This window comes from Gambusia affinis, linkage group LG18 (genome assembly GCF_019740435.1).
Source record: "Gambusia affinis linkage group LG18, SWU_Gaff_1.0, whole genome shotgun sequence".
NCBI classification, from domain to species: Eukaryota; Metazoa; Chordata; class Actinopteri; order Cyprinodontiformes; family Poeciliidae; genus Gambusia; species Gambusia affinis.
The window spans coordinates 16,208,147-16,233,145 of record NC_057885.1 but is presented as its reverse complement, the minus strand read 5'-3'; the positions used below and the strand labels follow the sequence as shown (position 1 = coordinate 16,233,145).

The 24,999-nt window shown below is 38.4% G+C and overlaps 2 protein-coding genes across 5 annotated transcripts in view; both read left to right on the top strand.

Annotated features, from left to right (window-relative positions):
* dhx15 (DEAH (Asp-Glu-Ala-His) box helicase 15) overlaps positions 1-2,062 on the top strand; it is a 32,543-nt gene extending 30,481 nt beyond the window's left edge. Inside the window, exons 13-14 of the mRNA XM_044097370.1 lie at positions 588-757; positions 1,529-2,062. Coding sequence (XP_043953305.1) covers positions 588-757; positions 1,529-1,646 — 288 coding nt within the window. The 3' untranslated portion in view covers positions 1,647-2,062. The remainder of the gene's footprint in view (positions 1-587; positions 758-1,528) is intronic.
* A 7,311-nt stretch (positions 2,063-9,373) lies between these two features.
* ppargc1a (peroxisome proliferator-activated receptor gamma, coactivator 1 alpha) overlaps positions 9,374-24,999 on the top strand; it is a 310,153-nt gene continuing 294,527 nt past the window's right edge. Inside the window, exon 1 of one of the 4 annotated variants that reach the window (XM_044097170.1) lies at positions 9,374-9,683. In XM_044097170.1, the coding sequence (XP_043953105.1) occupies positions 9,603-9,683 (81 nt within the window). In that variant the 5' untranslated portion in view covers positions 9,374-9,602. The remainder of the gene's footprint in view (positions 9,684-24,999) is intronic. The other 3 variants (XM_044097169.1, XM_044097176.1, XM_044097175.1) reach the window with 3 other exon arrangements.

Genomic DNA, 24,999 nt, shown 5'->3' with positions numbered 1-24,999 from the left:
CTCCCTGAAGCTCACCCTTTTTGAGGTTGATCTTTCGAAAAACAGGTTTTTCATATTTGCAGAACACTCGCTGAAAACACAGCGTGGAGCTACAGGCACACACACACACACATTTACTGTTTTTGTTTTTGTTTTAATCACATAACAAGAAATCCTATTAATTTGTCTCTTACTCAGGGACACAAATGGTGGCTTTGCAAGAAGCCATTTTCAGGGCCACCTGAAACAAGCAACCTGACAAGTTGAATTATGGTTCTAATATTGAAATATTTGTCAACATTAACCTTTATCTCGGAGACAAATTTGCGGCTCATGTTCAAGGGTTCACAGTGTTTGGTTATCACATCTTTGTTTGGAAAGGCCTTTATTGAGACTGATTGCCTTGTTTAATCACGACCGGCGCAGAGCCTCGACCAAGTGACTACAGGGTTAGTGGTGGTGGGGGGGACTAGTCGTTTGAGGGCTTAAAAATCGGTTTCAAGTACTTGCACTTTTTTCAACCATGTGGGTCAACATTAAAGAAATTTTAAAAAGTGTATTTCAATTTGTTTAGATGTTTCCGTCATAATTGTCTGTTCTGTAAATAGGTTGCTCACCTTGAGCGCACCGGCCATTACCTGACGGCAAAGGACAACCAGGTGGTGCAGCTGCACCCCTCCACTGTGCTGGACCACAAACCTGAGTGGGTGCTCTATAACGAGTTCGTCCTCACCACCAAAAACTACATCCGTATGTGCACAGACGTCAAGCCGGAGTGGTGAGTTTCAGATTGCTTGTAAATATGTCAGTGTTCTACTCTGTTCATGCTGAGTTTTGATACATTTATCAGATTGTATTATTCTGTGTAGAAGTTGGCTTCAACATGTTTTAAGGCCTATCACTCTAGAATTTAAGAGTTCCTTTTAGAAATATTTTATTCATTCATTCTGTAATTTATCAACCACAAACTTGTAATGTTTTCTTTTTATACTTTATGCCATGGACTGAAACTAAATAATGAAATGAAAGGAAATAAAGTTAAACATTTGTCAAATATTACATTCATTGTGATTAATTGTAATGCTATAATGTTATTAATGTGATTAAAATAAATTTTTAATCTATTGACAGCACCAGATGAAAAATAGACTTGAATTCTTGCTTGTAAATTGAAGCATGAAGTTGTGGCTTTGTCTTTTCATCCTATCTCACAATATTGATAAGAATAAGTTTGTGAGGTGCTATGTATCTTATTAAAAAAAAAACAACTGAAAAATATGATGACAACAAATGTGATTCAAACTAACATGCCAGTCACACCGGTGCGTCTTTCTGAGCAACCAGCTAACCTGAAACAATCCTTTTAGCTGTTTCTGTTCCCCCTGTGTGACCTCGTACAATTATGTTCCAAATTTGTTGTGCTTGCTCCAGCAGTCGCCTCGTGAATATGGAAAAACTTATTTTTTCTTGTTTTTTTTTTTTTTCTTTTTCTTCCCCACAAGAAAACATGGGAGACAATTTGTGACTGTTGACTTACCTTCTTTTCCAGGCTGGTGAAAATTGCCCCGCAGTACTATGAGATGAGTAACTTCCCTCAGTGTGAAGCAAAAAGACAGTTGGAGCATATTATTGCACAACTCTCATCCAAGGAATACACTCAGTTCTAAGAAGGCCTGCGAGTGCTGCAGCAGTACAAAGTGTAAATATGAACTCATTTCAGTGTTCTTTGTCTTTTTAATTCCCACGAAGGACACAGTGTGACTGTTTTTTTTCCCCTTCACTGCACCAAATGCTTTCTCGTGATTCATGAACTGTGGGGTATATTTACTGGACCTTTTCTAAGCATCATTGCAAACAGGCTAAATAGCTTCAGAAATATCTTATCAGAAAATGAAAAATTCTGTCTGATGCATGATACTTGATGTAAATTTCAGCATCCCTTTGTTTATTGCTACTTTAAGAGCATTAAAGTATTAAAGGGGGCTTTTGATCAGATGTAATTAAACAGCATTTTGATGTAATGTTCATCTCATTTCCCGTCAGCTGTTCAGTTTAATAAAAAATGCATTTGCAATAACTCTTTCTTTCTGTCATCATTACAATTAAAGCATAATCTGCACATGAACTTCTCATTCGCTCAGTCAGATCATTCACTTCCCAACCTGTGAAATCCAGCCCATTTTTTCTGCCTCTTGAGGGACATTAAATCTTCTTACTGGGGTATTGATAGCTCGAGAAACAGTTGGAGTTGAGGAGGAATGTTAATTACAAATGTTTCAGAACAAGATCAGTGTGGAAATCCCTGCTGTGCCAGATCCTGTTCAGGCTGCGCTGCTTTGGGCCGGCGCCTCTTGGATGTGGAAGGTAAAGGCGTGGGGTTGAGAGAATCATAATTTCCTCTGTTTTCTATTCAGAAATATATATATATATAGTAGTTGGTAGTGAAAGTTGGATATTTGTTGCCTTCTATAGCAAATAGAAAAACTCATGTGTCTATAACAGGGGTCCCCAACTCCAGTCCTCAAGGACTACCATCCTGCAACTTTTAGATGCATCTCTGCTCCAAAATGTCTGAATTCCCTCACCTGCATCCAATCAGCTCTGCAATAGGCTGATAATGAGCAGTTTATTTGAGCCAGGTGTGTTTCAACAGAGATGCATCTAAAAGTTGAAGGATGGTAGCCCTTGAGGACTGGACTTGGGGACCCCTGGTCTATAAATTAGTCAGAATTTAACGTTCTGACAGCTTTAGGAAGATAATTTATTTTATTGAGTTTATCAGGAATTTAAACAAGGAAGTCTTATAGACATTGGTTTTGCCAAGCTCTTCTTTTCTGACTGTTCATAAATAAGGTTAACAAGATGCATAGAGTTTGATTGGAGCATTTTCCAAACCCTAGATTTGAAGAAATTTAGTACGAAGAATTGGACTTGGGAGTGTAATAGTCTTCTGCAATGTAGTTTAAAGTTCTTTATTCCAAAGAATAATATCTGAAAGATATTTTGTTTTGAATTTATTCTACAGGCAAATGCAGTTAGAATGTAATAGATCTGTGATATTTCACTCTTTTTGTTTGTTTTTTTTTTGTTTTTTTTTGTTTTTACATCAACTGTTCACTGATTAACTAAAAATAGAGCCAGCAATGAACAAGTGAGCATTTTTACAACATCTCTGTAGCGTCTGGATGTAGGCAGGCTGAGATACCAGACATGCATTGGGACTGTTTCTTAAATTAAGCCTGCAGATTCTGTAATGTGCCACGTCAGAAAATAACCACGTGTGCTCCAATGTTTTTGACTGTTGGGGAAACGAGTTTCTGAGTGGTCGGCCTTTTGCTCGGGAACACACAGAGCGACACAAAAAGTCTCCGTCTGACTAATCAGGCCAATAGAAAAGCCATTAGACTGAGCTGATCTGGAAATTATATGGGATTGATCCTGAGGTAAGAACAGTTTTTCATGCTCGGTACTTCCGATTGATTCACGCTGCCATAATTACAAATGAAAATCATTATGTCTCCAAGCTGTATTTTCTCCAGTGACTGATGCGAGCGCAGCGATGATGGTCTGTATGAATGAGTATACTCAGACATCCTTGTCAACACCTATTAATACTGGATAATTAATATTAATAAAATGGTATTTGCATGTATTTTTTCAAAGCTATTAAAAGTGTGGAGGTTATTCAAGGCCAAGGATGTAATTTATTTGACCCTACAGCTACATCAATACTCGCAGTCCTAGCTGCAGACTAGAGGCAGTTTTTTATGTTGAATTTTGACAGCACAGTCAGTGCCTTGCAAAAGTATATATATATATAAAAAAAACAGACCTTTAAAGGTTCAATACATTTGATGTCAGATAGACACGAATTAGAGCATACTTCTAAAGGAGAAGGAAACATGCTCTTCAAAATTTTCTACAATTATTCTAGGGATGGAGGTATCTACCTTCTATTCAGCCCCGTGGGTTAATACTTTGAGAATCATGTTTCATAGCAATCTCAGCAGTAAGTACTCTGGAGAGTGACTATCAGCTTTTGACATCAAAATAGTACAATTTTACCAACTTTTCTGTGAGGTAGTTATTGAAGTGTTGCCTCAGATTTATTTGAATTTAGGTCTGGACTTCGAATGAGGTATTCTTCCCAGTTTAGAACTAGCTGAATGATTTTTATTAACTTGCAAGAAGGCAAACTGCCACCACAATGTAAAGTTTTTCTGCAACCTCTAAGATAGAACCTCCGTTCCTGAGCTCAGTGCCACTCTGCCAGAGTAACTATAGGTCTCTAGTTGTTTCTCTGATTGATCCTCTCCTTACCTCGTATGTCAGTTAAGGTGGATGTTGGTTGGTTTCCCGTTGTCCCAAAGTTTTTCCATTCTCAAATAATGGATTAAACATGATTGACGAGATGTTGAAAGCTTGGGATATTGTTTTATTATCCAAGTCTACTTTAAGCTTCTCCACAACTTTATCCTTTATGTGTAAGAAGAGCTGAGTATAAAAGCTTTGCAAAACAAAGTACAAACAAAAACGGTATACTTTTCATTTAAGTCCAAAAGTATGCACCTACGGAAGAGGATGAGGGCCACTGGAAAAAAAAAATTATTCTGACCTTAAAGTCAGAATTCTGAGCTTAAAGTCAGAATTCTGACTTTCTGACTTTAGTCTCAGAATTCTGACTTTCTGACTTTAGTCTCAGAATTCTGACTTTAATCTCAGAATTCTGACTTTATTCTCAGAATTCTGACTTTATTCTCAGAATTCTGACTTTCTGACTTTATTCTCAGAATTCTGACTTTCTGACTTTATTCTCAGAATTCTGACTTTCTGACTTTATTCTCAGAATTCTGACTTTAATCTCAGAATTCTGACTTTAATCTCAGAATTCTGACTTTCTGACTTTAATCTCAGAATTCTGACTTTATTCTCAGAATTCTGACTTTCTGACTTTAATCTCAGAATTCTGACTTTAATCTCAGAATTCTGACTTTAAAGTCAGGATTATTTATTTTTTTCGGTGGCCCTATTCCTCTTCCGTATGCACCGCTTTTAGTTGATGCATACTTTTAGTTGATTTGGCCCATCGCATGATGTCCCAAAAACACACGTGGCACGGGGTTTCCATACTCTTGCAAGGCGCTGTAACTCACCGAAAGTCGCAAACACAAACAAAAAGAAACAAGAAAAAAAGCAAGGCAGGTATTGTTCGGCGTCATTCCAAACAGCGTGAATCACCAGCTCGCTGCAGCTCAATCTCCTGCCACCCACAGAGTCCTGGATGGTGCCTCATCATCATTTGAGACCGTGGGGTAGAGAAAGTTTATTGCAAAACACCTCAGCATTTCAGGAAATCCATCCACCCACTCATCCCTCCTCCTCCTTCTTGTCCTCCTCCTCCTCCCATCCCACACCGGTCCTTCACCCCCAAACAGCACCACGACAGGTGTCTTATCTCCATCGCGCAGCACAAGCACAGCCAATCTTCCAGGAAGACGGCGGCTGGAATGTGACAAATCCATCTGTCCTGGTTTGAATTTGTATGCTAATTTGAAGTAATAGCCCCTTTGGTGACAGTGCAAGGGAACAATTCAATCACGCCATCTATGACAGTTGCGTCCCGGGCCTTCTCTGTGATATGGGAGTATATGCACGCAATGTCTGGGTTAGGCTTGATAGATTGGTTATGTAGGTGCGAGATGGCATGTAGACTGCATGTTTAAAACCTGCTGCCAGTTGGAGATGAATCACGCAACGACTAAAGGCACCTGTGCAAAAATGAGCAGCTACTACTGTCTGGAGAAAAAAAAAAGCAAAGAAAAAGGAAACAATGTTTGATTTGAAGCTATTTATTTCCTAGCTAATCTTCTGCATTGGCAGCAGTCCTTAACGCTCATTCTCACTGCAATTTTACTGCTGCTGCCACCCTCCTGAGATACGTGCGAATGGTAGCGGTGCCCCCACAGAAAGATCACGCCAGCACAATTGTTACATTGTCAAGCTGAATTATCTCTTGCTGTTGACTTGATTCATAGGGAAGCTTTTAAGTGTCACTGGGCAGAAGAGGGGAACAAGCTAAAGAAGGAACTAAGAGGATACAAGAAAAAAAAAAAAGGGCGAAAGCACATTTGTGGTTCTTTGTAATCTTTAAATTAATCTGCAGCTCGAGAAAGATTATGGTTGATGGTGACAGATAAGGCTAAAGAAGAAGCCTCTCTACATTCTTGATTCAATCCTTCCTTTTCTTTTCCTCTCAAGATACATTTCATTGCAATGTGACACACAAAAATCACCAGAGCTGTCAGTGGAAGATCAAAATCGCCCTAAACTCTTTATTTTCAAATGCACAGGGATGTATTTTAGCACAACCTACAGCCCCGACACTCTTAGCAGGCCTCATGAGAACCGGCGCGATTAGATATGTAAGCTTGGCCACGACGAGAAGCATATTCCCCATCTTTCCTAGCATCTCTGCTACTGCGGGGAATACCCAGACAATTTCTGGATCCAGCTCAGTGCCTGTTGACCAAGCTTCATACGGGTGTCGATTGTGCACAGAGAACACATTCGATCAAACCAGGAGGGCAGCAGACGTGACGGATGAGTCGACAAGACTCGCCCATCTGACTGCAGGGGTTTGCATCAAGATAAATAGCGTTGGTGAAAGACAGTTCTCCAAATGAGGCCTGTTAGCAGCAATTGTGCTAAACAGCTTGGAGAAAATGAAGGATTCTCTGCGGTCAGCAAAGCTGCATGGGGAGAACAAGGAATTCCATAACTCTGGAGAAAAAGAAACATTCTTCCTTTAGAGACGTTCTGCTATGCTTATAGGCAACAGGGCAAAAAGGTCCATTTTAATATTCCACACGCATCGATTTCAAGAACATGTTTATAAGAACATTTAGAATGTTTACCCTAACCCTAACATGCAACATGTAAAAATCGGAACATTCTAAAAACATGGCATCTAGTCTGCAGTTATCTAAATGCGACCGCAACATTAAATAAAAATAATGATGAAGTGAAATGGTAACGCTCACGGGAATCAAATGGCAAAGCAGCATCCAGGAGCATTAATCAGATGTTATTGATTAGTTGATCATTGGGTTTTTGTGTTCTATTTTACAGTTGAAACTTTATTTAAGTATCTAATTTTTTTAAATATGTTTTGCTAGTTTGTTCCTCATGTACATTTTTAAATAGAGTAGTGTTTTCCCCTTTTTTTTTTTTAAAGTTACGCACCCAGGATTTCTTGTACCTTAGTGTACAATACCAACGCAACATAATATAATATAATGCAATGTGATACAATAAGCACGTTATCTTGCTTCACAGCAGGTTTATTTACACACACACACACACACACACACCTAGATAGAAGCTCAATTACACATTACAGGATGAGCAGATAATGGAGTTCTAATCTGGACAGTGATCCCAGATAGAGCAGCAAGTGCACAAAAGAATGGCTGAAAAAGAAAATAATCCATGTGCTTCAATAGTCAAGACCTCGACTTGAATGAAATGTTGTGGTGGGTCCATAAGAGAGCTGTACCTAAAACTCAATCAACAGAAGGACTGTTGTAAAGAACAAGATCTGGGTATAGATGCTAAAAGCGGTTCAGTCATGGGATGTTCTTTCACAAATTGTTCAAAGTTAACTATTTTAACAAATGCTAACTAGAATTAAGAATTTTATGTGATTTTCTCTGAAGTTACAGTTAAAATATTTTAGAACCGGGAAAGGAAGGTATCATGCTCATAATATCTTAATGCATAAAACTGAACAACTATAAGAAGGTGTACTTTCTTCTTAGCATCACTGTATTTTAAATTAAGAGCCGACACCATTGTGCTTTCAAGTATTTCCACGCATTGTGCCCATCAGAAAAGATGTACACGTAAGAGCCGCCTCTGGAGACATTTAAATAAGTTGTAAGTGTATCTGTTTTCTGCTTTTGAATGGCCACTTTTAAGATTTGTCCAATTACATGAAAAATAATCTGTCACCTTCTGTTTGATTCATGCTTGATCTTTTTTTCTTTCAGAAAGACCGGCTGATTTGAGAATCACTAAAATAGTCTGCGTGTCTCTGCCAGCTGCACTTGGCTGTGTCATTTTTTCTAATCTAAGTTTTATGCCTTTCTGATAACGCACCATAATAAGGAGAAAATGAGGTGTATATTATTCTGTGTTATAACTGGGTATCTGAAATAGCTATTGGCAGATTATAGGAGTAGGTAAAAACCTCGGATTATACATTTGATTTTGCTACATCATCTGTTGTAAAACCATATATATGCAAATGGTTTTCACTTATACCACATGATTCAACTTCTGCCCATGCTGAATTCCAGGCTTAGCTTTACTAAGAAAATTTTATGTCAGCAGTCTTTGTGAAGGAAGACGAATGATAAAGATGGATGTTAGCCTATAGCAGACAGTATAACAAAACCAGCAGGAGGGTGAGAGAGATGTCATTGAAGACCAGGAAGAAAAGCACAATATCTTTACATGTTAGACCGTGGTTTGTAATATTTCAGTAATATTTTGTCAGCTTGCATATCCCCTTTCACCTTGGAGTTATATTAAAATTCTACCATGATTAAAAACCAAATAATGTATCTAATAAAGTACTGTATTCTAAATGTTTAAATGTCAAAGTTGAATTTTTGTACCTTTTGTCACCTTCAAGGAGGGAAAAGAAAATACTCTAAGTACACATTCCTGTCAGGTCCCACATGATCATTTTGGTATGTCTTTTATTTTGTTTAAATAATTTGGTATGTTACTAGCCAAAGATTTTGTATTTTGCAATTGTTTTGATTGACCGCAAAGAGGTAATCATTTATGGTTTGTAAGAGGAGAAATACCCAATGAATGCAACAATATTTATAGAATATGTCCGAAATAAATGTAAAATCTGACGGTAAATAAAAAGTATAATCAGCAGCCTCATCTCTATTAACTCTTAAAGTATAACAATGTGTATAAATTATATGACGACTGTTACAACTGTAAATTATTTAAACAAATTATGTTAATAACGACATTGAGTTGTTTAGATGTACATTTAAGAGCATAGTCCCAAACACTAAGTCATGTGGTACTAAAACTTACTCTAAATCCTTGTAAGAATCGTTTTGCAGTAGCTGGAACTTGAATGTTTAAAAACATTGAGAAAATGGAAATGTATTTAGGATCAACCAGGGAGCCAATTAAGAGAAAATCAAATCCATTGGGTATGTTTTCTCCCTCTAATTTTCATCTGGAGCAGCAAATCCGCAAAGCTAAAAGTTTATGAAACAAAAGCAGATTTCATAATGTTGAGAGCAGCCTTGACCCTTGGCTGACACCTGAAGGAGGATGTGTTTTTGAGGGGAGGGGACCGCACCCAAACGCATCCTACCTCTGTTTTTGGGGAGAGAACAAACCACGTGACCAAAGAAGCAGCAGCCTGCATACCGCCGCTGTTCGACTGATATCGTCCACACAGCTGAACCGAGCTGAGAGCAAGAGCAGAAGAGGCACTCGTCGAGGGAAGACTTACTTAGAGCAAAAACCAAGAATCTCCTCCGACTCCCTCCTCCGACAGAGGCGGCTGGCTGGCTGGCTGGCTCACCATGGACGGTTATGGTCGGACCGAAGATGAGCTGTTCTCCTCCTGCCTTCTGAACCTCACCTGGGAGACTTGCTACGAGCAGGTAGGGCGGAACTTTCTCCTTCACGTCTCGGTTAAATGAGCTGTCTGTCGCCAACGAGCTGCTATGAAAACAAGTGTTTTTTTAAAGCGAGGAATAAGCAGGTGCAAGTTTACAAACTTTATTTGTGTTGCTTTGTAGTTCTTTTAACCTGGAATATTGCCTTTTACAACTTCCTAAGTTCTCAAAATTAATAGTAACCGGCAATATAGTCAGAATAAACAGTATCCGCACAAAGAAACTGAAAGGGATCGTACCTTGTTAATATATGCACTGTGGTACTTTCTGCATTTCCAAGTTTTCAGGTAAGTGTGTGAAATCTGAATACTGAAACTTCAGGAAGTGACTTTGTGGTAAAGTTTGTCACATGGATCCATGTATGGGGTGTCAAAAGTGCCAAAAGTATAAGAAATATCTCAAATATTTATTAAACGTGGCATAGTTAAAATTAAGTTAGATATAAATACATTTGTCAACACTTTTATATTTAATATCTATAATAAATAAATGAGAATCAAAAATGTGCTGTTTTCCAGTGCATCATGAAATAATTTAAACTGGAGAAAAAATAAATACATTTTTGATTGAAATATGTATGTATTTGTAAAATATCTCTTAATGTAATTATTTAATGATGTATTTATCAATATATTGAATTGAATTTGGGAACTTTTTTCACTATATGGTGTTGGACACCATAAAATAAATCCAACTATCTTCATGGCATGTCAAACAAATATATATCTGATTGATTGATCTGGACAGAAAATCAACTTTAGACTAATATTATTGTGCCAAGTGCAGTGTTAGCCTCACCCACTGTTTTATATTAAGAAGGCTGGCGAATAAAAAAAGAAAAACACACCAAGACTGGAATAAATATTTTTACTTTTTCTAAATAAAAAACAACATTGTGAGTAATGACATGTGTAACCAAATGTACATTTAACATATTTCCTATATATGTTCTTCCTATTCTATTTGATAAATGATGTATCAAAGTAATTTTTAAGTTTTTAAGTATTTGCTGAATTTTGTCATGTTTTAATTCCAAAAAAAGCTGCTGTTTGGAGATAATCACTTAATTCATTCCTTGAGCTCAGTCATTTCTGTCCTATAAAAGCAAAAAAAACCACACTTATTGTGTGCTACATGAAATCCCTTATTCTAATTTGTCAGAGTGGCTGAAATCATCTGACACAAGAAAGCTAGCGAAATCACCCTCCGAATGCTAAGAGGGCTCCCAGCTATTTAGCAATTTACGCTCAATGATTGATGCCAAAATATTCTCTACAGCAATTTCTATGGTAATTTACTTGAATGCCACCATGAGAGCTCAGGATATACATACGATATGTTCACATTCCACTGTGATCAGGCGTTAAGGTTGCAAAAAAACCCGAAGCGGAGGAGGACACTTAAACAATCACTTTCCCATGCTTTAGTGGGCTGCCATTTGAATTACGAGTAATCACAAATTAAAGAGGATTAGACCCTTTTAAAAAAGGCAGAGCGCCTGATTTGCTGCGCTGAGGGACATAATGCAGTAGTTATTCAGGCAAAAGGGAAACAAAAACCCCACAGAAGCATGTCTCAAAATCACAGTCATTGGGAAAGGCATATTTTTTTTGTAAATGTTCAACAATTAAAGCTCCAGCAATTTCTGCTGCAAAATTGCTTTTAGCACATCAATCCAGAAGCTGAACATTTTACAGAACCGAATGTGCTTTAATCCCAGCTCAAATTATGAATGTCTTCAATTTGTAAGTGAATGGCGAGAAAAAGTTCATAAATCAGCTTTAATGATTGTGAATGTAGCCATTTTCAGTTGGAAATCATAAACGGAATCATTAACTTTCGTTATGCTGCCGGCTAGAGAATATTTTTGAAGCTTGGATTGTTGTGAAGAGAAAACCAGATGTTTAAATCAAGTATAAGAGTCAAAATGTCACTAAAGAAATGTAAATCTGTATCTAAATGATTTACATATCATCAAAAAGTAAAATTATTTCAGTACGTCCATTTGGCAAGTAAAGCTCCTGTATTGCACAGATTTTTGCACATATACTGATAGACTTCAAGTGTTTCTTCCTGCCAATTTTGACTATTACTTACATCTAATGAAAACACCAAATTAAGTTTATTGTGATGGTTAGAATTGCTATATGCAGTACATCTGGAAAATATTCTCAGCTCTTCACTTTTTCCACATTTTGTTATGTTTGAGCCTTGGTCTTAATTATATTGTATGAAATAAAATAAAGCTCAAAATGGAATTGTTTACACTGATTTCTACAGCTTAATTGGAGATCAGTTGTGGCAAATTCAGCTGAATGGACTTCATTTGGAAAGGTGTACCTAAGGTTCCACAGTTGGCAGCGGGTCAGAGTGTAAACACCACCTGATGGAGATCAAGAACTGCAAAGAAAAAAGGGACAAACCGCTTACAGATAGGTGAGCTGAGTTTCTGGCATCATATCCAACATGACTTCACGATTTAATCGCTCCCAAACTTAGCTAACAAAATATTAAGCAAAAGCTGCCAATTCTCATGTAAGTGCGATTTCTTGGTTTTCTATTTATAATAAATTTGGAATAACCTCAAAAAAAACCTTTTTCAACATTGTCATAATGGGGCGTTTGTATGTTTGAGGAAATTTCAAATTTGGATTTTCCAAATTTGAAAAACTACATAACATAAAACGTAGAAAAAGTGAAGCACGATGAATACTTTATAGGTAACTGTAAGATGGTTTTGTAATTGTCTCTGGTTCAGGAGTGGCTCAGATCTGGTAGATCATATCTGGGATACATTATATCTAGCGTCTCTTTTGTAGTACAGACTGAATGTCCCTCAAAACTTTAAAAGGACTTCAAGGGGTGTGCTGTGGTGGCGTAGGGGATAGCGCTACCCACGTTTGGAGGCCTTGAGTCCTCGACGCGGCCGTCACGGGTTCGATTCCCGGACCCGGCGACATTTGCCCCATGTCGTCCCCCCTCTCTCTCCCTCTTTCCTGTCAGCCTACTGTCATATAAGGGACACTAGAGCCCATAAAAGACCCCCTGGAGGGAAAAAAACAAAAAAAGGACTTCAAAATCTTCTCAAGCCTGCAGTTATCCCTGTTCATCATGCTCCCTTTCCTACTGCAATTTCTCCTTCCACTAACCTCACCATTAATATTCTTGGATAGAGCACTATGTGAGCAGGAAGCTTCTTTTGCAATCAACTTTTATAGCTTATCCTCCTTGTAAAAAAAGGGTCAATAACTGTGTAATTTTTAATGTAACCTATTTTTCAGGGAGTCTGAAGTTTTGGTTTTGTTGTCTATAAAACAGAGATATTTTTAATATAAACAAGCATTTGAAATATATAATTCTTTGTATAATGAAATATGAACTGCAGAATTTGAATTAAATGTAGTAGTAGTAGCAAACCACATAAGCTTGGTGATATTTACATTCTGGCAGTCATCTGTGGTTATGCTCTTAAAGTGTGATTATTTTTCTCCCAAATCAACAGTAGTTGCATACTTTATATGCTCTGTCTCTAAATTGTCTTTTTATTAAGGAGGGAAATGAGGCCCATTGGAAGCAGGTCATCTGCTCTGCCAGTTCGCTCCAAGATCTAAGATCCTCTTGAACTCTGCAACTTTTATGATGGGTGGAGTAAATAAATAAGGAAGCAAAAGGGAAATGTTGACACAGCCTGTCCTTGTGGCCAGATTATCCACTCATGCTTGAGCGCCGGGTAAAGACAAGGAGGAACTGTGGAAAACGCTGGATCCTGCCTAAGGAGGGTGCATGCCTGCATATGAGCGTGTCTCTGCTCATCTATTTTCAACAGCGGCGACATGACGGTGGCCGGCATGCAAAAGGGCTTCGGGAGGAGGCTGCCTTTGCTTAATTATGACCCAAACTTATTCACTTTTCAGTGAACTCTCCTGTCTCTGCACACATCCGCCGCTCCCTTTGCCGTGGCTTCTTGAGGGCTGCTGTCCGTGGTGCTGAAAGTTTCATCACACATTTTTTGCACGTCTTTTTCTTTTCTCTGGACTTCCAGGCCACAACCCCTCTGCCCAGACTCTGGACGCTCTTCAAAGGCAATATATTCGCTTTGCCTCAACAAAATGCATGCCAGCAGTAGGAAGTCTGGCTCCGACCGATGAACTCTTGTCATTCAAAACGTTTAGAAAAAAAAAAAAAAGAGAAAGAGAACGAGAGAAAGAAAGAGCTGCAGGTTGCTCAGCATGCTCTCAGAAGCAGTAAGAACTAATATATGTTTTCATGTGTCTGCTGCTGCCTACAGCAAGGCTCCAGTTACATTACTGCACACTCAGTGGCTCGACTAAATGAAAGCTCCTTTGTGTGCGCTCTTATGTGCAGTATTTGATCCATGTGAGTCACTTTTTTTTTCTGTGTAATGACTCAGTAGCCTGAATGGTCGGAAAGGAAGCTCACTTTTCAGCGGGAGAGGGATAAAAACATTTATGAGAATAGGAAGGGTTTAAAGAAAAAAAGTTTGCAACGATTAGTTGTCTCTGGGGTCCTACTATGGAGATTTGAAGGAAAGTCAGTTTATTAACACACTGATCCACAACTCCACTTCATCTAGCCGAAGCTACATCAGACTCTGAAGTACAGATTTTTCCACAGTTTTCCTCTCTTTTGATTGTGAGAAACTGTGTTTGAGAAAGCACACATTTTTCAGATGCTTTGCTAAAGCTGATGCTCTTTGAGAATCGGCATCAATAATAGAATCTACAAGATTTGCACTGGTTCAGTAATGACAGAGTTTTCTGTGGAACAAAGCTCCACATTATTCACAGAAAATTCTCCTATTTGTTGAGATGGATGTTAGTTTGGAAAACAGCGTAGTATCGGATGGATCTTTAAACTCTTTTATAGATCTTATGCAGGTTCTTATTTGGCTTTAGGTTCAGACTTGGTCTGTGTCATTTTTGCTCATAAATCTGCTTCTATCTACACCATTCCAGTGTACCTGCGGCTCTGTTGACTATTGTTTTGGATAATTATAAAGGCAAACAAATTATGTCTCAGTAACAAACTGCTGATGAACAAAGAACCTAAAAATCCAATTTAAGACATGTTCTTTGCTCAGTTGTCGGTAATTTGTTAAGTTTGGGTGTATTTTATTCCTGAGCAGTTCATAAATTCGGCCAAAACACATTCAAAGAAAAACTTTCATAGTCAAAGACACTATTAGAGATTGCAAGACAAAACTACTCCTTGGAGGCAAAGTTGCTTGAAAGGAATTATGAATACTTTATGTGAAGTACGTTTTCAAAAATGTGCTCATGAAGGGAAGATCATTTATGTACTGCACAGACAAAATTAACAAATTATCAGTCAGAAGAACTTTGAATGGAAATTTGAAATGTAAAAACCCTATCCTGGAACATCCTTTTGTTTTCCTACAAATTCCTGCTGGAGTTTGACCTTGAATCCGATGCTTTAGGCTGCAGGACTTTCTGCTTCATTTCAGTTTTTAGCAGAGATGGGTGGGACTTTGCGCTTCATGTCATCTTCTATGCACTCTGTTCTCCACTATTTAGCTAATCTTTTTGATTAGCTGACCTAACTAACTAGATGCAGCTCTTTCTGCCCCACATGCACAGACTAGGACTACATGTACTCCACACACAATCTGCTCTGATAAGTGTGCAGTTTCAAAATAGCCTATACCTTATGATAAATTACTGGACGTGTATATGGTCATGCCTTTTTTTTCTTTTTTTTTTTCTTTGTCAGATAAAATGCAGAACTGCCTTGGGTTTACCCTGCAGCTTCCAAAACAAGGTCAGCAGTCCCTTTAATATGTTTTGCTTGTTGAATTAGCCTCTGGTAGTTAAGGTTTATGTCAATAAGTGCATTCAGGTGTGACTTCAGCTGACAGGGGCTGACTTTATGGTCAACATGAACTTAGAGCCGGAGCAGAAAAGGACTGCTGCAGTCCGGCTGGCCACAGTTTACTGGTGCAGGCTGATCCTGTGGGAATACTGGCAATAGGAACACTTTTAAAGAACACTTTCTTTTTTATTTCTTTCTTGAGAATGATATCGGATTGTACCTGCAGGACGGAGAGGAGAAAGCCAATCCAAATGGTCAGAAATATGAGCCTCGGAGGCACTTAATCTATTTTTCTGCTGGTAGACGGACTAAATTGTTCTCACAACTTTCTCTCAATAAGTGAGTTGCTGACAGAAAGACAACAAAAAATGTTGAAGATGGTAAAAAAAGAAGTGAGCACTTTCTGCATGTAGATTGGTTCTTTAGCCAATTCAGGGTAGGTTTTGGTGCAGCATGTGGAAAGGAGCGTCAGCAGAGCTCTTCTGAGTACAGCCACTTGTCTCCTAGGGTGTTTAAATGTCATGTCTTATTTTGAGGAGCAGGGAGTGACTTATAAATCTCAGACAGTAAGCAGAAGGAGATTTCTGTAACATTAATCCTATAATGACTTTTCTGCACAACTATTCTGAGGCCCAATTCTAGAACTTCAAAACTTCAAGGGTTGCCTTCAACGTGGATATTTCTAAGTGTGCTTCATGTCTGTAATAGTGTCCAGATTTAATATGTACAACAGTTTTAAAAGTTTGCACTTGTAAAACCACTAATGTTTAGTTTTTAGCACTCATAGTTACCGTATCTGTGCTGTCAGTCAGATGTGTATGAAAGTAAATTAATGGAAATCTACTGAACCCTTTGTCTTACATTTTTTATTTTATAGGTCTTTTATTTATTTTTTTTACCAATTCAAAAATAAATGAAACATGCAACATTTTAATGTCTGAAAAATACATTTTAATTTCTCACGTTGGATGTAGATTTGGAATGGAGCCATTGGTCTTCCTTATATTGAGTGGTGGATTGTTTTCTGTTTTGTTGTTTAAAAAAATATTTAATGCATGCTTATCAACAACAAAAGCACATAGGCCACTCACTGTATCAAATCATGTTTAATAAGTGTGTGTCCTCAAGTTTGCATTTGGGTAAAAGTCACTGTTTGTGGTCCTACTTGCTATCAAGCTAGAATGAAAGAAAAACAAAATTATTATGATTATAAAATGATAAAAACTTTGTGTCGCACTTAACACTTTACATTTTAAGATTATACATTTTGAAATAAACTTTTTATCCTGAAAAATATTTTAATAGGCGTCTATTTGCATCAATCACAAAATTTGTACCATTCTTTTTGCAAAATCTCCCCAAGGGCCTGAAATGGACCACATGCCACACTTTTAGCACCTCTGTTTATGAATAAATAAAAAGTTGTAACATTAGCATAACTGGAGGTAAAATAAGCACCCTGCTGTCATTGTTGAGACCTATAACATGAAGCATTTAAGTGTGACCAGAAAAATAGCAGAAACTCATATTTCCATCATAACTCCCCCTTCTCCAAGAATTGCACCTGATTTCCAAGTCAAGGTATCTGTGATGTTTGCTTGTTTTTAATCAACAAGTTTGCTTCTTCTGAACATCTTGCTCCTGACAGCAATTCCACAGATGCCGAGCCTGTCAGCGGTGTAATGAGAAGCTCGTTGTTCCTTTTGTAGCATATTGCCGAGATATGGATGGAAAATTATCTAATCAAGACTTTGCAGGAGCTCCGTCACTTGACCCGCTCAGCATCTGTACGAGCTTCTGCAGGATTTTGACGTACTTCACAACAATCAATTAGGCTTTTGTATATTCTTAACTGGTGTTTGTTTAAGCTTACATACATATTCATCATAAAATACCCGCAAAGATGCACAGAAAGTAGCGCGTGTGAGGAGTGGAAGGCAAATGATGCATGGTTTTCAGCAGTATTTACAATTCAAAATCTGAACAGTGTGGCATGTATCATAAGAAAGTTGCAAGATGCTGCATAACAGAGATTATCAGTAAGATTTCATCCCCAAAGGGAGCCTTGAACCAGCAGAGGGAGCAACAAGCTTCATGCCTTGTGGGGCCATGGAGAATATCTTCTAATTTCCTAAAAAATGCTGCTGTTGTGAAACGACTTATGTCTGTTTACTGCTCGTTGGGAAAAGGAGAGAAACCAGAGTGTTTGATGCTCTCCACTTTAACTGGGTTTCTGTTAGGGACTTGTTTTCACAGCTTAATTAATGTAATCACAAGTTGAGTTAGCAGAGATCATAATCATTTTTTTTTTCTTTTTTAGCTCCATTTGCACCGTTCAGTCTGAAACCAGCATCTCCTTGCGGGGAAGCATAGGCACACCAGTCTGCATTCTTTGATTATGTGTGGGAAAATGTCTTCCTCACCATTGACAATCTGTTGGTACTTCACAAAAATCAGAGATGAAAGGAAGTGCAGCTTAGACTGTGAAAACTCCTTGCCTTCTCACCGGGAGGTAAAAGCACTCTCGCAAACACCGAATTGTACATCTGAAGTGTTATCAATTCCACCTGAAACGGAGGGGCCCCGGTGGCGGCGCTGAACCCCACTTCTTTTTGATCGTACCAGCAGCGCCTGTAAACAAGTATTTTCCCCATCATCTTCTCTCCGCCTGTCTCGCTCCGTTCCTCTGCTCGCTCTTTTCCTGCCTCTCCTACACGCCAAGGTGTCTGGAGGGGGAGGTTCCTTTGATTATCTCTGCTGTCGATTAATTGCTTTTCTTAACCTCTGCACAGACGTGCTCCTACACTGCCCTGGAGCCTGCCGCATGCGCCCACCTGGACCCCTGCCAGGAGCAAAAAAAAACAAAAAAACAAATCAAACACTGTGCGCTTGCCGTCTCCCAATTACTGACCTTCATTCTTTCATTTTGCCAAGGATGTTATCACAGACATCATCAGTGTGTTTACTTTGTTTGTGTAGCTCATAAGTTGGCACACTGCTGCAGCGTTGACTGGATTTTGAAGCAGACTGAGGTGTGCAAATTTCTTTTAGAGGAGTCTGTGTGTAATAAAGTTTTAAAAATAATAGTCTAAGGTATACTTCTAGGGATTTTTGTTATTTTGGCCTTGAGTTGTGCTTACCATGCATTTTCAGTCACCAACAGAGTTCTTCTGTTTTCTCTCAGCAATGAGATCCTTGTCTCAAACTTGTCTTAAAAAAAAAAAAAAAAAGAGAGGAACCCCAGAGGGTCCATCTTGCATTGAACTGCCTCATTCAGACCTTGGTCTGTTTTTCTTTTTCCTTTCGGACATCTTAAAAGCACATCCAGATGTCACATGAATATTTTATTTACAATCTGTAAATAAATTTACCTCAAATGCAGGTGAGTTGCATTGCTTTTGCAATTTGTAGAACATGAATGCTCTGATAACAATTTGGTTTTGGACCCTTTTGCATAAGGACTGCACTCCTCTGACTGTGTTTAAATTCTAATTACATTTTATGAAAGGCACTTTTTCAGTTTCTTGTAAAGTCAGAACTTTACAATAGGACATACAATATGGGTTAGGGTTTACATTCTGCTTCACACTCCAATTCAGAAGGTGGCAGTAGTGCTCACTGAAAGCTGTTTGCCAACCGACAGTAAAGTGGAAGAAGGAAAACAGTTGTTTGGTCGTCTGTTGTCCTCGGTGCGTCTTCATCAGTGCTTCCTATTTCCTTGAATGTTCTCATTCTTCACTTTATTAAAATATGAACTCTTCTCAAATGTGTCTACTGATGTCTTGTTACCACTTTTGTCCTTTGCTACTACAGGATATGACAGGTAAGCTAAATAACAACGAAGTAAATAATTTCTCCTGAAATTTGATTGGAACCAAGCAAGTTGAATGGATAAGTTGAAGTGGAACGTTTAATAAGAACCAAATTGTGATGGTCAGATGATTCGGTCAGATAATCTCCAAAGTTGCTTCTCTTAAAGGTTGTTCGGAGTCTGTAAGGGGTGCTTCTATTAGGAGGTACAGCGATGAACCGCAGACAAACGTCCGTGATGCATGTTGGAAGCAAGAATTCATCTGTGTAGTCCAATCCAATTAATGATCCACTATACCTTAAATTAGTGAAAAAGGTCATGCTGGTAAAAATGGAAAGGTGTCTGAATTCTCAGAGAGTCTCACATACGGCTTATGGATCTCCATAGCTGCAGACCAGTCAGTATGTACATTTTGATCGACAAAAGAATGCACTGGGCAACTGGCACATGTGCATCTGAGCTGGTTCATGGAGCAATGGAGGAGGGTAGCCTTGTCTTATGAATCACATGGATGGCCTGATGGCTCACTAACCTATAGCAAACATGGTACATGGATGCACTATAGGACTAAGGGAAGTCGATGAAGACAGCATGGTGGTTTAGACAATATCCTTCAGGAAAATCTGTGGTCTGCCATTCATGCAGATTTAAATTTGTACCATGCATCGAAGGAATTTTGCAGATTATATATTCCCTTTTATGAAAACAGTATATCCTCGTGGGTGTAGTGTCTCTCATCGGAATAAAGTCACCTTTGGTTCAGTAATGGTTTGAGGAGTGCAACAGGTTTGATGCTTTTAAAGAAATGATCACTCCTCTCCTTGGTATCGATATGAACATGCATTTTGTGTTTTGGCTATAACAGAAGGGGATAGTGAAGGACAAATAAGGCATGTCAGATCTAGTGAACGATCTTAGTTGTATGATATGGCAGGTTTTCAGTTTGTGTGTTTTTGAGGATCATCTTGTTGGAATACGGTTTGTTAAACCGGGATCTCATTGGTACTTTACACCAGTTCAGATAAGTAATTATAAGCCAAGGCTGGTGGGAGAAAAGTGTATAAAAATCCAGTTTAAATTGTTGTTTTTTTGTCAGGTTGTCTCAAGATTAGCTCTTTACTTTCTGAGCTGTTTTTGGTCTGAAAATTTAGGTTTAGGTGGTTTCACAAACAAAACTTCCCCTGGAAAAGGAATCAATGCAGACAGAGTCCAAACAAAATTCAGTTTAAGACTTGAAAAGATAACACTAAAGTTTGGCTTTTTGAGTAAAAAAAAAAAAAGAGTCCAATGTCTGCTGATATTCTGTATGTTTTGGATGTCTGTTTATGAGATTACAGGAAGTGGCTTCGGGGATCTCTTTTTCCGTGTGCAGCCTAATTAGTTCAGGTGTTTGATACAGAGAGCACTGTGGGGCTCCAGTCTAAGAGGAGCCGAGACAGCCCACACAGACTCGAGATCCGTGTATCTCTCTCTCTCTGATACACGGATGTAATGTCTGCATGTGTGGCTTGAACAGACACATAATGTACACAACTCACTTACTAACAGGCTGGACTCCCAGGACGCTATGGTAGAGCGTGGTGTTGCTGATTTTATTTTATTTTTTTCCCATCAGCAGAAAGCTGGGATGAGCTGAGCTAATTGAGCTGGGAGGCTCGGTGGGGGGGAACAGGGCCCCTTCTCACACGGCCTCGTCACTTCCTTCTTTATCCGTCCGGCACTGTCTTCAGTCCCACCTCTCCAGACCACTCTGTGCAGCTCTAAAGAATCGCTTTATCGTATGAGTCCATGGTTCCATAAGTGCCAGACAAACATTATTTTGATGGAAATTAGGTTCCTGTTCTTTTGCAAAAGTATTCCTACCCTTTAGCTTTCTTTACCAGAATTTGTTCCATTGTCATTTGTGTTTGTAACATATTTTATAAGAATGATATTTCAGACCAAACAAAACATTGGTTAATCGTGAAGTAGAAGGAAAACGATGCAAGGTTTTAAAAATGTTTTACAAAATAATAGCCCTTTATTTCAATTAAGTTCTGTTTAATTATAGCACCAATTCACAACAAATGTCTGTTTTAACGCAATGCTCAGGAAGAGAGTGGAAAATGTCCCATTTGGACAGTAGCTGTTTCATCAGACCATCAATTTCCGAAACCACACAAAAAACCCTGGCAAAAACAGACACAGGATCAGTGCCGGACGGTTAAAAAATGTGTGGGTTCTTAATGATCTCTTAAGACCGTGGGAGGGTTAACAAAAACCCTAAAGAAAAAATAATTTTCCTTTATCATTTTCGTTCCACTTCACAGTTATGCACAACTCTATCCATATGTTCACATTTCATTGCTTAGTCTGAGTAAATACATATGTGAGGAACTATAATAGCATTGCAGTTTTGTTTGTGTTGGGTGAAGTTTAAGTTGACATGAACAAACATTCCCCACTGCACACAATACAGGCTAAATTGTTGGGAAATGTGCACAGGGTGTGTCGCAGCAGACAAACTGACAACAAAAGCAGATTACCTGTTCTATTGGAGGGAAATTAAGACATCACAAGCCTTTTGATGGGCCCTGGGAGGCCCATCATAAAAGCCACAGCAAGCTGTTGAGACGGATACTGAGTTGTTTCCATTCTTTAGCTGCACTTGGGGACTGATTATGGTCAGGCAAACAGCCTTTACCTGGAAAGTCACTTTCACTTTCTCGTCCACCATTAGTTAGTATGGCTAATGTCTCATTAAGTCTCACAGAGGGGAAATGATGCGCTCTTTGGGTGAAGGTTAGACTGCCGGCTTATCGTAAGACAAAAAGACTGATTATCCAAGCACAGAATATCTAAGCCTGTGTCTTTCTCTAAAACGTCCTATTTGTGTTACAGCTTGAGCTGCTTCATTAGCCATAATCTATTATCCCTCCCTCCACCTCCCCCAAGTGAAAGTTAAAACATTTGGGCTAAATAATGAATGCTTGATCACTTTTGCATGTTGTTTTGTGAAAAGGAGTGGACTAAAAGGGGGTGGGGGGTAAATTTTACATTATCAAGGAGATAATTACAAAGCAATCAGAAGCTCTTTCCTGTAAAGTGGTAAACAAGCCAAGGGCTTCTGCTCTTTTCCCAAGAATAATTAAAAGTCATTTTGCATTCTATGCGTCAGTGTCCTTTCCTCCACTCTGTGACCACCTCTTGGCATAATAAAAATGGCAGAATTTCTCCATCAGCGAGGGATCCTTCACTCTACAGTGATTTGGCATTTTAGGGACCTTTTACTGTCTTGTATTTTCTCATAAATCTGTGGAGCAGAATTAAATTATGAATTAGTATTTCCATTTTCTACATTTCTTTTTTTAGCATATACAGGTAATTCCGAACAGCCGTGAATCGCTGTGTCACTCAGCAGGACAGTTTCCAGATATGGACTACTACTCTTCTGTGACTTTGTCCTTAATGCCTCAGTAACAAATGCTTCTATTGATTGGTCTAGACTAAAGAACATGGCAACCTGCCTAGTGAGAAATGTGGGAATATTAGATGAGAAGCCCAACCCTTTGGCTAAATTCTCAACCATAAAAACTAGAGGTCAGGAGTTGCAAATTAGCAACAGCTATAAACTCCAAGTAGGAAGGGAGTTCCATCACTGGGAAGCTTTTACGAAGTTCTAAGCCCTTAGGGAGAGTCCTATACATTACAAAATTAATGTTTCATGTGTCCCGGGTTAAAATAAAAACAGAAAGTCCTATTAAAAATTAATTAGTATCTAAATACCATCTAAAAACGTATTTTTGAAGAATTAAAGGAACTAAAACTCAGATGTGCAGGACTTGCAAATGTGCAAGTGACTTTTTTATTTGAAAGTCACTTGAAGGATTAACAACCATCAGAATTGATGCAGTTCTGTTGCTAGGCAGACAGTGATTTATTCTTCTCTGATTGGGGGTTACTTTGCTAAATTTTCTCAAATAACAAAAATTCGTACACATCTTTGCTCTGTTTGGTTCATAATTTTGAATATTTATATCTATCCCTGTTGTACCTGCTTGAACAAAGACACAATGGCATTAAATATCAACAAAGATGTTGAATGATTTACTCTGGGTCTTTGAGGTTTTCTAGGCTGCATCAACGGTGCAGTTGAGTAGTTCAGCTATTTTGGGCAAGCACAAGATTAAGAGCCTGTCGCCACTGTCCTGCCAGCAAGAAGACTGCTTAAAAAAATTAATCTAAATGCATGTGAAGATCATACTAGGTTAATTTGGATTTCCAGTTGGGGAGAAACTCACACAACTCCAACTTAAGCATATGGTTGCTGGGAGACCAAAGAAAGTTGATAGTTTTCATATGCATCAAAATACCCTCTGATTACACTTATCTAAATCTGCGCACAGAAAACTTCTCTAATTTATGTGCAAATTAGTAAACTAGGTTTTCTATATAAATATAGATATATATAAAAAAACAGCCTTCGCCTTCTACTTTTTGTATGGCTAACCGATGAAAAGACTGACTTGTGTACATTAAGAGTGAAACTGATGGTGGAAGTGCAGAATACTCATACTTGTTGGGGTACTCTATGTATTGGGTTGAAACGGTGTTCAATGTGGCCTTGGCATTAATATAACAGGATGATGGAAAAAAAAAAAACATAACCAAACTTAAATTGAGAACAATTGACAGGGTTGATAGAAAATCAGTTAGAAAAAAATGATATGCTGATTAGTAATAGTGTTGTAACAATATTCTTACCTTGTGAATTTTGTTTTCCCATCTCTGTCTTAGTCCAGTAACATTTAAATGTTTTCTGAGATTCTGGAGACAGTATGACAGTCATTATCTGGTGTTAAGGGGTAGAGCCCCTTCCCACTTTTAGTTGAAAAATGTAAAAAGCGATCTCTTACCAATTACATAATGTTGTCGATGTGCTATAGCTTAAGAGAAAAGAAAAACATTCCTTTCGAAAATAACACATTGTAGCTACTATAAAAAAACCCCCACGAGGACAATTAATTTCTGCTGCATGTCATCAACCTTCTCTGTTTCTAAGCTGTGCCTATAACTCACAATGCCTGCAGGCTGTATTGCATCAAAGCATTGACATGTAGCCATTACTCCACTTTAAACAACGCAAGAATAAGTCAATTATACTTGGAATCGATCAATATAAGTCCACTGCTGCTCATTTGAAAGACTTATTTAATCTGAATGGATCTTGTGTTTTTCTAGTTGAGGGTGCTTGACACCTTGGGTTGGCCCATGATGGATCTCCTTGAGTGACAGCTATAACCCTTTGATATATTGTTGTTTATCACTCGAGTAAGACTGGAGTTGACCTCCCTCTTAGGTTGCCATAATTTCTTCCTATTGCATATATTAAATTGCACGCTTGGCCGTGTGACAAAATCTCACACACCTGGACAGTCTAAGACCTCACTGTCTGCAAGATACAGATTCTGCAAAATCGCAATCATTTTTATCTTTCTGAGTAACTGAACTTTACAGCGCTTATATTTTTTGCCTCTCTGTGTATCTGTGTGAGTACTGTATGTGTGTCCTCTTACCAACTCCTTGGTGACTTCATTACCAAATGAAGGAGCTCATATTTTCAATCCCTGCCTTGGATAAATATGGCAGATGCATTTAGTA